Here is a 13,334-nt window from a genome sequence, read left to right as displayed (position 1 = left end):
AAGCCATTTGTGGGGCAGAGCCCAGATCAGCTACGGGTGGTAGAGGTGAGGTGCGGGCTCTATCCTGTGCAGCTACCAGCCTGTGAGCCAACACCACACAAAAGCCGTCTTTGGAACCAGCTGACGTGTATGGAAGATGACTTGCCCAGTGGAATCCCATCAGGAAAGTCAGCCTGAGATCACAAACACGCTCTGCGACTAGCCAGCCTTTTGTGCCCTGTAGTTCAGATCCAGCTAGGGCTGTTGGCAGTACAAAGGGCAGCCAGAAATCCTCATAGAGAGTAGTGCTGAAGCCACATCTTCTACAACCCTGCAAATCTCCACATTCCAGTCCACAGCTGCTGGCCACAAGGGGAATAGCCAGAGCTGGAGGCTTCCAACAGGCTCTTGGCAACTGAAGATCAGCTGTCTCACACCTCCCAAGTCCAGGGGAAGAGCAACAGGACAATCTCTGCCACTGAAGTCAGTTGAGGGTAGCCTTAGAGTTCCTAGAAAAGCACTCCATTCTCTCCTGTGGCTGCCCAGACTAGAACTTGTTCCATCTCTCCAACTTCAGAAAGAGCCTCTTAAGAGCCTTTTAATCCAAACAAGTGCTCTCTTGTCCTATTTCCTTTGGTGAATTTGAATACGGAAAGAACCCAGATGGAACTGGCCATTCCAGGACTCAGGCAACCAGCTTGCTCTTCACGTCTTTTAGGAGTACAAGGGTAGGCGTCCTCTCCTACTCCCAAAGCAAGCCTGCTAGGGGCAAGAGACCCTTGACCCTAGAGACAAGGGACCCCTGGACTTCTGCTTAACCTATCCTTGGCTATCTGTGAGAAGGAGAAATCTTAAAGGGAGGAGGCATACTGGAGGCATTGAATAAATGGTGACTGATCAAAATGTAAAGACCGTAAGTAGAGCACAATGGTTTAGAACACTGGCTGTGGGATCACTAGACCTGGCTTCTCATTTATTACCTATGCAGTAAGTTAAACTTAAATTTCTGTATCTATAAGTGAGACATAATAAGAATTCCTTGTGTCATAGAATTACTATGGGGATAACATAAAAAGATACCTTTATGAAAAGAGGTTTTTTTTATTTTAATTTATTTATGATAGTCACACACAGAGAGAGAGAGAGGCAGAAACACAGACAGAGGGAGAAGCAGGCTCCATGCACTGGGAGCCCGACGTGGGATTCGATCCCGGGTCTCCAGGATCGCGCCCTGGGCCAAAGGCAGGCGCTAAACCGCTGCGCCACCCAGGGATCCCGAAAAGAGTTTATATAGTGTATATATAACCTGGAATACAGTAAAACCTGGGGGGGGGAAAAGTTTGCTTATATTATTATGCTAAAGACAAAAAATGTCCATACATTCCTTTCTCCCCAATCATGGGAAGAGCATAGGAGCACATGGGTGGCTCAGGCAGTTAAGCAGCTGCCTTTGGTTCAGGGCATGATCCTGGGGTCCTGGGATTAAGCTCCGCCTTGACTCCCTGCTCAGCGAGGAGCCTGCTTCTCCTTCTGCCTGCCATTCTCCTGCTTGTGCTCACGTTCTCTCTCTGTCTCTGTCAAATAAATAAATAAAATATTTTTAAAAAAAGAGAGAGAGAGAGCATAGAATAGAGCATAGAATAGAGCATAGAATAGTGGAGACTCTAGGAGATCCTGCCACTCTCATTAGCTTGCTGTATGGCCTTCAGGGGGTTACTGTACTTTCCTCCACGTACAATTAAGGGACATGAACTAGATCAATGTTTCCCATTTTTAACAATAATAGTACTGAATCATACTTTTTATTTTTATTTATTTTATTTGAGAGACAGTGAGAGAGAACATGATAGGGTGGGCAGAGGGAGAAGCAGGTTCCCTACTGAACAGGGAGCCTGATGTGGGGCACAATCCCAGGACCCTGGGATCATGACCTTAGTTAAAGACAGATGCTTAAATGACTGAGCCACCCAGGTGCCCTGAGAGAAAGAATTGTAAGCACACTCCATGCCCAGTGGGAGCCTGAAGCAGGGCTCCAATACACAACCTTGAGATCATAACCTGAGCCAAAATCAAGAGTTGGACACTTAGCCAACTGAGCCACCCAGGTGCCCCTGAATGATACTTAAAAAAAAGTTCCCTTTACAATTCACTTTCAATTTTTCTAATCATGCCTAGGGTCAGGTTCTATTTGGTGTTAGCGTATCTTTTTAACACCTCTAAACATACTTGCTAATCTCTTGAACAAAGAGAAATCTGGCCTCAGATTTAGAATCTTCTGTGATCGCTTCTCGGCCTTTTGGCTAAGATCAAGTGTAGAATCTTCTGTGACAGGCCACAGTATTAAGCTACAATTTAATAACATTGCTTTGTTATCACTGCATTCATTTCCATAGTTACCTTTAAATTATGGCAAACAATACTGGTTTCCATTTGTAATAATGACTTAACTTTTAAAAATATATTTATATCAGTTTCAAAAAGGGGAGTTAATTAATTAATTTTTTAGTGAGCTCTACACCCAATGTGGGGCTTTAACTCATGACCCCGAGATCAAAGGTCCCATGTTCCTCCAACTGAGTAACCCAGGTACCACAAAAGGAGGGTTAGTTTAAAAAGAACATAAACTAGGGGATCCCTGGGTGGCTCAGCAGTTTGGCGCCTGCCTTTGGCCCAGGGTGTGATCCTGGAGTCCCGGGATCAAGTCCCGTGTCGGGCTCCTGGCATGGAACCTGCTTCTCCCTCTGCCTGTGTCTCTGCCTCTCTCTCTCTCTCTGTGTGTGTCTATCATGAATAAATAAATAAATCTTCAAAAAGAAAAAAAAGAACATAAACTAGATGACCTACTACATGGCAAAAATTATGAAGATGGCACTAGAAGTTTGGGAAACACTGGGCCAGAAGATTGTTAAAGTCCCCTCAACCCTGGAAGTGAGTGCTGGTGCCCTAGGGTGTCAGGCTGTGATCTCCCCTGGCCCGCTTCCTTCTTACTGGCCTTCAGCTTGCAGACACCTAACAAACTTCACCTCCTCCCTGGAGCTTCTTCAGATCCAACAGCCTGACTAAAAGTCATATCCCTCATTCTGCTCCCAAGTCATGTTCATCCATGGATTGCAGCATTTATTTCCCAGTACCATAACCTTCTCTTTATGTTTATCTCCCATCTAGAACATGAACTCCTTGAGGTAGGAATTATGTCTTGGCATTTTATCCCCAAGACATATATTAAGATGTTCTGCATCTTGAGGGTACTTGAGGAACATATGCTGAATAAATGAGCCCATGCTTGGTCCCCCCTTTTTTTTTTACTGAATGCAAAAAGACAGTGGAAGAACACTACCAGAAATTCATCTACCATAATTTCAGTTCAACACTTCTTTAAAAGTGTTCTATCATCCATTTAAACTGGATGGTAGGACACTCACCTTTCTGATCTCAGCTTCAAGCACTAAATTAAATAAGAATCTTTAAATCTGTTTCAAAGAGGCCTTGCCACATGAAATGTTCATAAAAGCAAACTTTTCTTCAAGAAACTTACCAGGATTGAGAAGAGATCAATCACACCAGCACAAGACCACTTACAAATGTACTTATGACTTCTGCAACACAGACCAGAACTGGATAAATATCCAAGAACACTCCTTCCATGTCCTTCTAGGGGTAGGACATAATACCAGAAAACACTAGATTCCATTCCAGCAGTAAAGTACGGTCCAAACTGAGGTCTAATGTCATAAATGACATATGAACATCACAGTGCTTTATCATACAGAAAGGGGGTACTTTCAAATGTGAAAAAACATTAAGGAAGGCCCTCTTTAAAATTCAGAGGTTGCAGAGTCCCTGGGTGGCTCAGTTGGTTAAGTGTCTACCTTCAGCTCAGGTCATGATCTGCGGTCCTGGGATGGAGCCCTGCATTGCGCTCCCCGCTCGAGGTGGTCTGTTTATCTCTCTCCTCTCTGCCTCTCCCCCGCACTTGTGCCTGCTCTCTCTCTCTCAAATAAATAAAATATTTAAGAAAAAATTCAGAGGTTGCTCCCTCTGAAATATGAGGCTTTCTCAATTATATTCTTCATGTCACTTTGGGATTGGACCCATCCCTCATATGCAGGTATAGTGTAAGAATCTTTAAGCCACATAGGAAATGATATTCTTTTGACTGGAATAAATCTGTCAACAAAAAGGTACAGGTTAACTACACTAAATATCCTCTGCAGGTTCTTTTTTTTTTTCCTTATTAAAAATACACATTAAAGTCCAGCATAGTGCCTTTATTGCCCACATCTGTTTGCTATTCTATCTCCATTATTAACACTGTAATGCAGGGTCCCTACTCAGGCAAGATTAATTCGCTGTTGCCAAAGCCTTCTGACATTGCAATGGATCAGTTTGGAAGGCTATCAAGGCAGGTCCAAGCATTGCTCTCAACATGGGATTAGTAAGGAGATGAGGCCTGGGCCCCCAGCTTGATGAGAGAGAAGAGGAAGTTGGGTTGGACCTGTGATCAGAGAGGTAGAAGACTCTAGTGGTTAAAAGCCCAGACTTTGGACTCAAGACAGTTCAAGTGAATCCTAATTCTTTTATTTTAGGCAATTCATTTGCCCCTGAAGTGACTCAGTTTTCTCCTCTATAAAACGAAGATAATAAAAGAACCTGGTAAGATTGTAAAGTATTTGATGCGATGATAAAGTTGATGCTAAGAACTAAAACAAAGGGGAAAAAAACCCTGATGATTATCATCTTCTTTATCATGATACCATCATCACCCCCAGAATCATCCCCTTATGCTGCTGGGGCAGGGCAGGAAGAGCCCTGCTAGTCTTTCAACCTACACATGCTAAGTAGTCATCACCAAGATACCAAATGATAATATAGAAGGGAAAAAAGACAAGACAGAAAGCAAAAAGCAGGAGAGGATATGGTACAGAAATAGAATCAGTTCTTGATTAACCATGCTAATGAGGGGGGAGGAAGACAATATTTAAGTTGAAGAAAAAGAAATCTCACAAAAGACTGTAGAAGAAAAAAAAATATATATATATTTTTTTAATTCTAGATAGTAACTTGCTCGAGGACATGATATAATTGTCTAAAAGCACAGTCGTTAAGAGCCTGAGCTCTGGAGCCAGAATGCCTTGTTAGAATCCTGGCTCCAGGGACCCCTGGGTGGCTCAGTGGTTGATGGTCTGCCTTTGGCTCCCAATGTAATCCCAGGATACTGGGATTGAGTCCCACATCAAGTTTCCCACAGGGGGGGCAGCCCCAGGGGCACAGCGGTTTAACCCCACCTGCAGTCTAGGGTGTGATCCCGGAGATCTGGGATCGAGTCCCAAGTCAGGCTCCCTGCATGGAGCCTGCTGCCTGTGTCTCTGCCTCTCTCGCTCTCTCTCTCTGTGTCTCTCATGAATAAATAAATAAAATCTTTTTTAAAAAAAGATGTTTCCCGCAGGGAGCCTGCTTCTTCCTCTGCCTATGTCTCTGCCTCTCTCTGTGTGTCTCTTATGAATAAATTAATAAAACCTTTAAAAAAAAATCCTGGGGATCCCTGGGTGGCACAGCGGTTTAGCGCCTGCCTTTGGCCCAGGGCGCGATCCTGGAAACCCGGGATCGAATCCCACGTCGGGCTCCCAGTGCATGGAGCCTGCTTCTCCCTCTGCCTGTGCCTCCGCCTTTCTCTTTCTCTCTGCGTGATTATCATAAATAAATAAAAGAAAAAAAAAGAAAAAAAAATCCTGGTTCCACCCATCCAAGCTGTGTGACCTTAAGCAAGTTATAGACTCTTTGTATTTCAGTTTCCTCATCTGTAAAATGGAACAGATAGGAGTATCTACCAGTATTATATGGTTGTGGTGAAAATAAAATCAGTTTATACATGCAAAGTGACTATAATAATACCTGGCTCATAATCAATGCTTAATAAATGTTAGCTTTCATTATTAGTATTGCTGTTATTGTTTCAGCTGACTTAATACTAAGTTGATGTTTAACTTAATATTAAAATTTGTTTAAATTCAGTGGCTATAGGTGTACATAGGAGGGCAGGTAGAATTTAGAAGTATACAGGGAAGGGGCACCTGGGTGGTTCAGTCAGATAAGCATCTGCCTTAGGCTCAGGTCATGACCTCAGGGTCCTGGGACCAAGACCCGCATCCACTCCCTGCTCAGTGGGGAGTGTGCTTCTCCCATTCCCTCTGCTCCTCACTGACTTGTGCTCTCTCTCACACACACGGAAATAAAAAAATCTTAAACAAACAAACAACTCGGGCTCCCTGCATGGAGCCTGCTTCTCTCTTTGCCTATGTCTCTGCCTCTCTCTCTCTCTCTCTCTGTCTCTCATGAATAAATAAATAAATAAAATCTTTAAAAAAGAAAAAACAACTATTAGAAGTATACAGGGGGCAGCCCAGGTGGCTCAGTGGTTTAGCGCTGGCTTCGGCCCAGGGTGTGATTCTGGAGATGCAGGATCAAGTCCCATGTCGGGCTCTGTGCATGGAGTCTGCTTCTCCCTCTGCCTCTCTCTGTCTCTCATGAATAAATAAATAAAATATTTAAAAAAAATAGAAGTATACAGGGAGAAAATGGGAGACAAACTAGAATAAAAAATGTACTATGGATAATCTGAGCACAGACAACTGCAGGTGATGAGGAAGTAGGTAAAATCAATAGAGGGAGAGAGATGGATGCATTCATGATAAAGCAAGTAAAGTAAAATGTTAATTGCAGAATCTAGGTAGTGGATATTTGCTTGTTGGCTATAAAATTCTTCCAGCTATGCCTTATGTTTAAATTTTTTTATTATAAGCTAGAGGGGGAAAAAAAACAAGTAGACTTAGAGACAACAAATCAAATTCTGCATCAGAGCTACACTGCCTGTCCTCTGAGCTCAAACACCAGAGCAAGCTTAGAAAAACCTAATGGTTTTGGAACACTTGCTCATCATCAATACTGTCCTGTACCAGATGAGCAGAGGTCAGGTGCTGACTTGGATCACTTTGGCACAAGTAGATATAAGCAGAAGGTAGAAACCCAAAGGTTCCATCTAAGAAGTGCCAACCTCAGAGAACTATGACATTATCACCCCTGCTCAGGGAAACCCCAGAAATAAGACTCAAGGCTAAAGAACAGACAGGTGGAGGATGGGCAAGTGTCATACACTTACTCATGGACTCTGCTGTCACCATAGAGATCACTCAGGCCAAAGCTGATGTAGTGCCAGTGTTCAGGGATATTGGCAGAAGGGCTCCCCACATTCCTGTACATGCTAACATAGTCCAAGGGGTCTGGGCCACCCAACCTGCAAAAGACAAAACACAGTCAGTGAGAGCCTGAAAGTACACAACGTGAAGCTAAGACATTATGCCTTACAAATCTAAAGACCCCATCCTGGAAGAACCTGGAATGAAAGATAACTAAAAGGAACATCTCTGTGATAAGACCAAGGGACAGGTAGCTAGAAGCTGCCCAATTCCATAAGCACAAGACGCTCCCTTCTATCCCCAACATGCAGGACCTCTTTTAAAAAATAAAACAGACTGGGTGGTTGTCCCTTTTGCTTCTTCCTAATTCAAATTACCAATCCCAAATGGGATTGGCAGGGATTATCTCTCTTCCATGGTGCCTGTAAATATAACAAACTTCAAGGGAAGAGGTGCATCAGTCAATCAATCAGCTTCTGTTGAAAGATCATCCTGAGCATCCCCAATGGGCATTGTTCCTGGAAGCAGAGGCTCGGCTCCACTCCTGCCTCTTAGACAGCTAATTCCTGAAAGACTATATTGTGCCCTATGTTAATTACAGTTTGTTCTAAACAAACTCAATGGCTCCAGACTCCAGCCTGTACCCCACAGACCAAAGCTGGTCTTTTCTCATGCAAGTGACAAAGGCCATACTTAGGCTAGCTCAGCCCTGCACAGAGAACTGCAGCAGGCCAGACTGACCCGTGAGAGTGCCTGCAGTCAGAAGATGATCCCAGGAGACTGTCGCCTCAAAGGTAGGGCTAGAATATTAAATGATTTGGGGCCTCTGAGGACCACATTAAACTTCCCCCATAATTCTAACAGACAAGAAGCTGAGGAAGAGACTCAGTCATTAGCTCACTCTGAGGATTTAATTCCATAAGGGTTTCCTTTAGTAGAGCAATTAATGTTCTCTCTTAAAAAAAAAAAAAAAGTCCTGCTTTTCTTCAGAATGGATAGGGAAACTTAATAGACTTGAGAAACAGCCTAAATGGAAACAATCAGCGGAAGGAAGTCTGCATTTAGCCCACAAACACTCTGCCTGGGAGCTGCCTCGGACATCTGACTATTCCACAGACTGCAAAAACTTTGCCTGCCCCTAGGACGTTGATGGAGTACACTTTGCAATTGGCATCATATGCTGCAGGAACACTAATAACCAAATAAAAGACATGCTACATGTGATCCCAGCAAGAGTTCCAGTACCATGCAATTTAAATACTATTTAAAACCAGTAAGTCTGGTTTCATCCTCTTTTGCCAGGATATTATTTGCCTTTATAGAAATCCTTATTCTCTGCTAGGAAATGCTAAGTTATTTATAGATCTTGTAAGAAAGTTGCTACAAATAGCTCAGAAACTCAACTGAGTGGATTAGGAAAAGAGACAAATCCCCATGTCCTTCCTTAACTCTGATTTGACCAAATCATTTGAATGTTTCCACAACTAGTTGAATATAGAAAAGTTTGCTGGGGGAAGGAGGAAACATAGGGGTAGCTATCTCTGAAAGAACCACATGATAGCTGCAGAACCCCAGAACAGATGGGAGTGACTACAAACTCCAGAGCTGCTCCAGTTTCCTGCTGCAAATTCCCAGTCTTGCCCCTTTCAGCCTAAGTGCATCCAGCAACAAGTGGCAAAACTGTATCCACAGTTCCATACTCCATCTGTCACACCTCTGCAGCCCTCTCTCAGGAGATACTGCATCAAGGATCGAGGCTTTATCTTAAAACCACAACTGTAAGGAATAACCAAGAGTCAGACAAAATTAACCTTGTCCCCAAGCACAGTGTTCTGTTCTACTTACTCAGACACCTGATGGGAAACAGATGATTATGTAGAAAACAATCATATCTTGCACTTAGAAAAATATGTTATCCAAAGACCCAGAGTATCCCTTGATGCTCTTCCTTGAACTTACTTCCTTGAACACCTAACTTCATTCCACATGACAGCTGTAGGACTGCAGTGGCTCCTGGGTACAAGCTCTGCCTCTGTGTTTCTATTCCCTGCCCACTAAAGTATCAGCTTTCAGCCAGGATGTCCCCGCTGGCCAAGGTTCACTAGCCAAAGAACCAACCTTCTGTCACAAGAAAAGGAATCTCGAGGGACCGTGGGCCACAGCCAGACCCAGGTAGCCTTGGTCAGTCAAACTGCTAACGAGGCCTTGTGGCATCCCAAGTGTGATGTATATTAATGAATTAATTTCAGAATCTTAATTATGCAAACCCTTCCAAATCTCAGAAAGAACTAGTCACTCAGCTGCTCCTTCTTATATTTTTCTGCATTTGGCCAGCATTTCTAATCTCACAAAGTACTCTTTATTAGTCATTACATGTTGGCCCATTTCTGAAGATAAATCCTGCCTGGTTAACAAGCTTGCCCAAATCAGACTTAGTGCTTTAATATCTTCTGCACAGAATTCTATCCTTCATGGCCAACTGGATGACATAAAAACAGTTGCCTAAGTCTGTGTAGGGATTTCTCTGTTCATTCAAATGAGACCTGAACCAATAGCATTGCAGAACCAGGCCCTCTTTCCCCATGACGCAATCCAATACAGTTCATCACAACACATACTTAAATATAGACAAGAAATGAGAATGGGTGATTAAGTTATCAAGAGCTGCTTTTTCACTCAGAAGCTCTCTTCAAAAACTCCTCTCAACCAAAGAACAGTTTGCCTGCTGAAGAGAGAAGTGTACCACTGGCCACATCTCCTTCTGGCTACCAGACATGACCCTCTCATAGGAGGTGGCTGGTCCCCAGGCCCTGTCTCTTCATATTGTCCCACTGACACAGGCAACTGGCCAGAGCCCCAGACAGTCTGGTTTCTGCCATCCCCAGAGGAAGTTAAGAGGTTATCCTGGAGAATCTTCCATCCTAAAAGAAGAGGTAACCAGCAAAGACATCCACTCTCTCAACCTCCCCCTTTGGTCTACCTGCCCCCTTGGCACATCCCAAGCTTTTTTCTGAACAGTCTTTCAGGACTCAGTGAAGGGGATTATTTAATACAGTGCCTGCATGAATGCAGTTCTGGACAAATTCTACCAATTCCTCAGTCAATATGGTCCAGAAAGACCATGAAGACAGGTTCTTTGTCAGAGTCCCTCTAACACCTGTTTTGCCCAGTGGCTGTGAAAAGAGATAGGTTGCAAACAGGAATGGGAAACAAGAAAGGACCATTCCTACCCCAAGGGCAGGCCTTCTATGATCCTGAACAGAGCCACTTGAGGGTTACTCTCAGCTTCCCTGAGAGACTCTGGTCTAAATCCTGAAGCTTGGGCCAGGAAGCCCCTCTAAACATCTGGCTGCACTTCTTTGCTCCGTGTCTCAGGTCTTCATCATTTACTGGGGTCCCCGGCAATCTGAGCCAAACCATGGATCTATCTCCCTGACCGTGCCTCTGTTCTAGCCAATGTCCTAGGCAAAGCGGGTGCAGAGCCAAAGGAAGCTCTGCTTGGAGAAAGAGAACTGTGCCGAGTAAGCAGAAAGTTTATCAAGAAAAGTTGCTCCGTGAAACTTCAAACGCAAAAGCACTGCACCGATAGGACTGACGTCTGAGCTCATGGGGAAGGCATCTTAAAAGGAGACCTCCTCTTCCTCTCTTCACAAGCACGACTCTCGCAACTTGCCTCCCTCCTAACCTATGGGAGAGCGGGGATCCCCAAATCCACCGTACCCTGTGCAGTCTCAAGCCCTCTGAGCTCGCCAGCCGCACTCCTCCAAAGCCCTCTCTTGTGCTCCCCAGGCCCCGCCTCGCCTCCCCCATCCCACTTCAGCCGCCCTTCTCCACACCCCCCCCCGCCCCCGGCTTCCCTTAGCCCACTAATGACCCCCTACAGGCGCCCCCTCCTTTCACCACGTTTACAGTTCCCTTTCTCCTATCGCCCCCCCCGCTCCTACACACCCCCCCAATTCACTCTATTCTCCTAATCCCAGTTAACCCTTCATCCTCCCCCCTCGTTAACCCTTCTCTACCCAGAGGCTCCGTTAACCCCTTTGTCCCCGTTCCCAACTTCAGCCTTAACTCCTTGCCTCGCAGCAGGACGCCCTCTTTCCAAGTGCTTTAACCATTCTTCTCCACCTCCTCCTCCCCCGCAGATGACTTCCCCCGGGCGTTCTAACCCTTCCCAGCCCGCCCTCGTCCGTCTCCCCGCGGCCCAGGGCATACCAGTACTTGACGATAGCGGTAACCTGGAGCGGGTTCGGCTGGTCAGGGTAAAGGCGACGGCACTCTCCGTAGATGGCGTGCAGTCCCGGGGGGAAGAGCGAGGCGAAGGCCGGGGGTGCACTAGGGCCAGGGGCCGGGGGCGCGGCGGGGCCGGGGGCGCCGCTAGGCCGCAGCTCCGCCATCCGGGCGCGTAGGGCGCTGGGGGGACCGGGGAGGGTGGACGAGGGGGAGAGCTCTGACGCGCCAGCAGGCGGACTCCGTGGGTGCGACTCCCCCAGGCGATGGGGGCTGCAGCGAGGTCTAGGCTCCGCGCCTGCGCACGGCGCACCGTCTGCCCAGGCCGTCGCCGCCGCAGAGACAGCCGGAGGGTGCCTCGGGGGCCGCGGAGCGCTCGAGGGGGCGGGGCGTCGGCGCGCCCTATCCCGGTATCCATTGGCTAGTGTCTGTGCCAGTCACAGATGGGGAAGGCGTGACTTGGCAATAGGTCCCGCCTCCCTCTCCTTGTGTTGGGGGGGTCCCAAGGCTCTTGGCCTCCCCCTAGTGTTAGGAGGAACCCAGATTTAAATAGAAATGTTGAGGCATCCTCAGGTGCTAGGGTCCCAGGAAAGCTGTGGGAAGCTCGCTGACAAACGACTTGTCGCTATTCTGCTGACACCCTGCTAACAAGAATTTAAGCACAAATTTGACAATAGTGGATTGATTCATTCGTCCATTTAGCGTGGTTTTAGTTGTAATAGATTATAAATCTGAATGTTTCCTACCATCTTTGAATGTCCATTTACCATATTTACTGACACTAACCCAGCCAAATTCAGGGGTTGTATGTTGAAATATTTACTTTGGAGTCTTGTTAAAAAGTAGCAAGAAAAAAAAAAGTAGCAAGAGTTAGGGACGCCTGAGTGGCTTAGTGATTGAACGTCTGTCTTTTACTCGAGGAATGGTCCCAGAGTTCTGGGATAGAGTCCCACATTGGGCTCCCTGTAGGCAGTCAGCTTCTCTCTCTCTACCTATGTCTCTGCCTCTCTCTCTGTGTCTCTCGTGAATAAATAAAATCTTTTTTTTTTTTTTTAAAGTAGCAAAGGCAGCCCCGGTGGCGCAGCGGTTTAGCGCCGCCTGCAGCCCAGGGCGTGATCCTGGAGACCCTGGATCGAGTCCCATGTCAGGCTCTCTGCATGGAGCCTGCTTCTCCCTCTGCCTCTCTCTCTGTGTGTCTCTATGAATAAATAAATAGAATCTTTAAAAAAATAAGAAAGTAGGAAGAGTTAGGTAAAGTAAGACTAGTTTTTAAAACTTGGTAATTTTTTGTCTTTATTTTTTAAAAGATTTTATTTATTTGAAAGAGAGAGAGAGAACAGTGGGGGAGAGAGGCAGAGGGAGAGGAAGAAGCAGACTCCCTACTGCTGGATTCCAGGATCCAGAGATCATGACCAGAGCTCAAGGCAGACACTTAACCTACTGAGTCACCCAGGCACCCCAAGACTTGGTAATTTTTAAAATAAATGTTTTTAGTGATGACAATCTCTTCTTTGTTCTGTTTTATGCAGATTGCCTTGAGGAACATCAATATTCATTATCTACTATAGACCTGTTCTTTCCCATTACCATTGGCTTTCTGTAACTGGGAGAATTTTTTGTTATTTTAAGTAATCTCTACATCCAATGTGGGGCTCGAAGTTACAACCCCCAGATCAAGAGCCATGTGTTCTACCGATTTAGCGAGCCAGCCACCCCTGGGAGAATTTTTAATTCCTAAGCCACCTAGTTGAGAATTATTTTCCAGGATACAATAAATAATTCCAAGAGAAAGGAATAAAAGGAAGTCCTAATTACCAGTGCTATTGACTAAAGGGTCTCCACTATTTGAACGGGAGGGATTGCATAATCTAGAGATAGATGCACTGGTCTCATTTGAAAGCAGTGACACATAACTTCTCCTTACCTCCATTTTCT

The 13,334-nt window shown here is 45.4% G+C and overlaps 1 protein-coding gene and 1 pseudogene across 2 annotated transcripts in view; one reads left to right on the top strand and one right to left on the bottom strand.

Annotated features, from left to right (window-relative positions):
• SUFU (SUFU negative regulator of hedgehog signaling) overlaps positions 1 to 11,755 on the bottom strand; it is a 121,590-nt gene extending 109,835 nt beyond the window's left edge. For both annotated transcript variants that reach the window (XM_055346342.1, XM_055346343.1), the window contains exons 1-2: positions 11,385 to 11,755; positions 7,136 to 7,270 (exon numbers count right to left, since the gene is read on the bottom strand). In XM_055346342.1, coding sequence (XP_055202317.1) covers positions 7,136 to 7,270; positions 11,385 to 11,566 — 317 coding nt within the window. In that variant the 5' untranslated portion in view covers positions 11,567 to 11,755. The remainder of the gene's footprint in view (positions 1 to 7,135; positions 7,271 to 11,384) is intronic.
• Positions 2,260 to 2,427, top strand: LOC129493992 (U2 spliceosomal RNA; annotated as a pseudogene).
• Positions 11,756 to 13,334: the final 1,579 nt, after the last annotated feature.

The sequence above is a fragment of the Nyctereutes procyonoides genome, unplaced genomic scaffold, assembly GCF_905146905.1.
Source record: "Nyctereutes procyonoides isolate TBG_1078 unplaced genomic scaffold, NYPRO_anot_genome, whole genome shotgun sequence".
NCBI lineage: Eukaryota > Metazoa > Chordata > Mammalia > Carnivora > Canidae > Nyctereutes > Nyctereutes procyonoides.
This window is presented reverse-complemented; position numbering and strand designations above follow the sequence as displayed.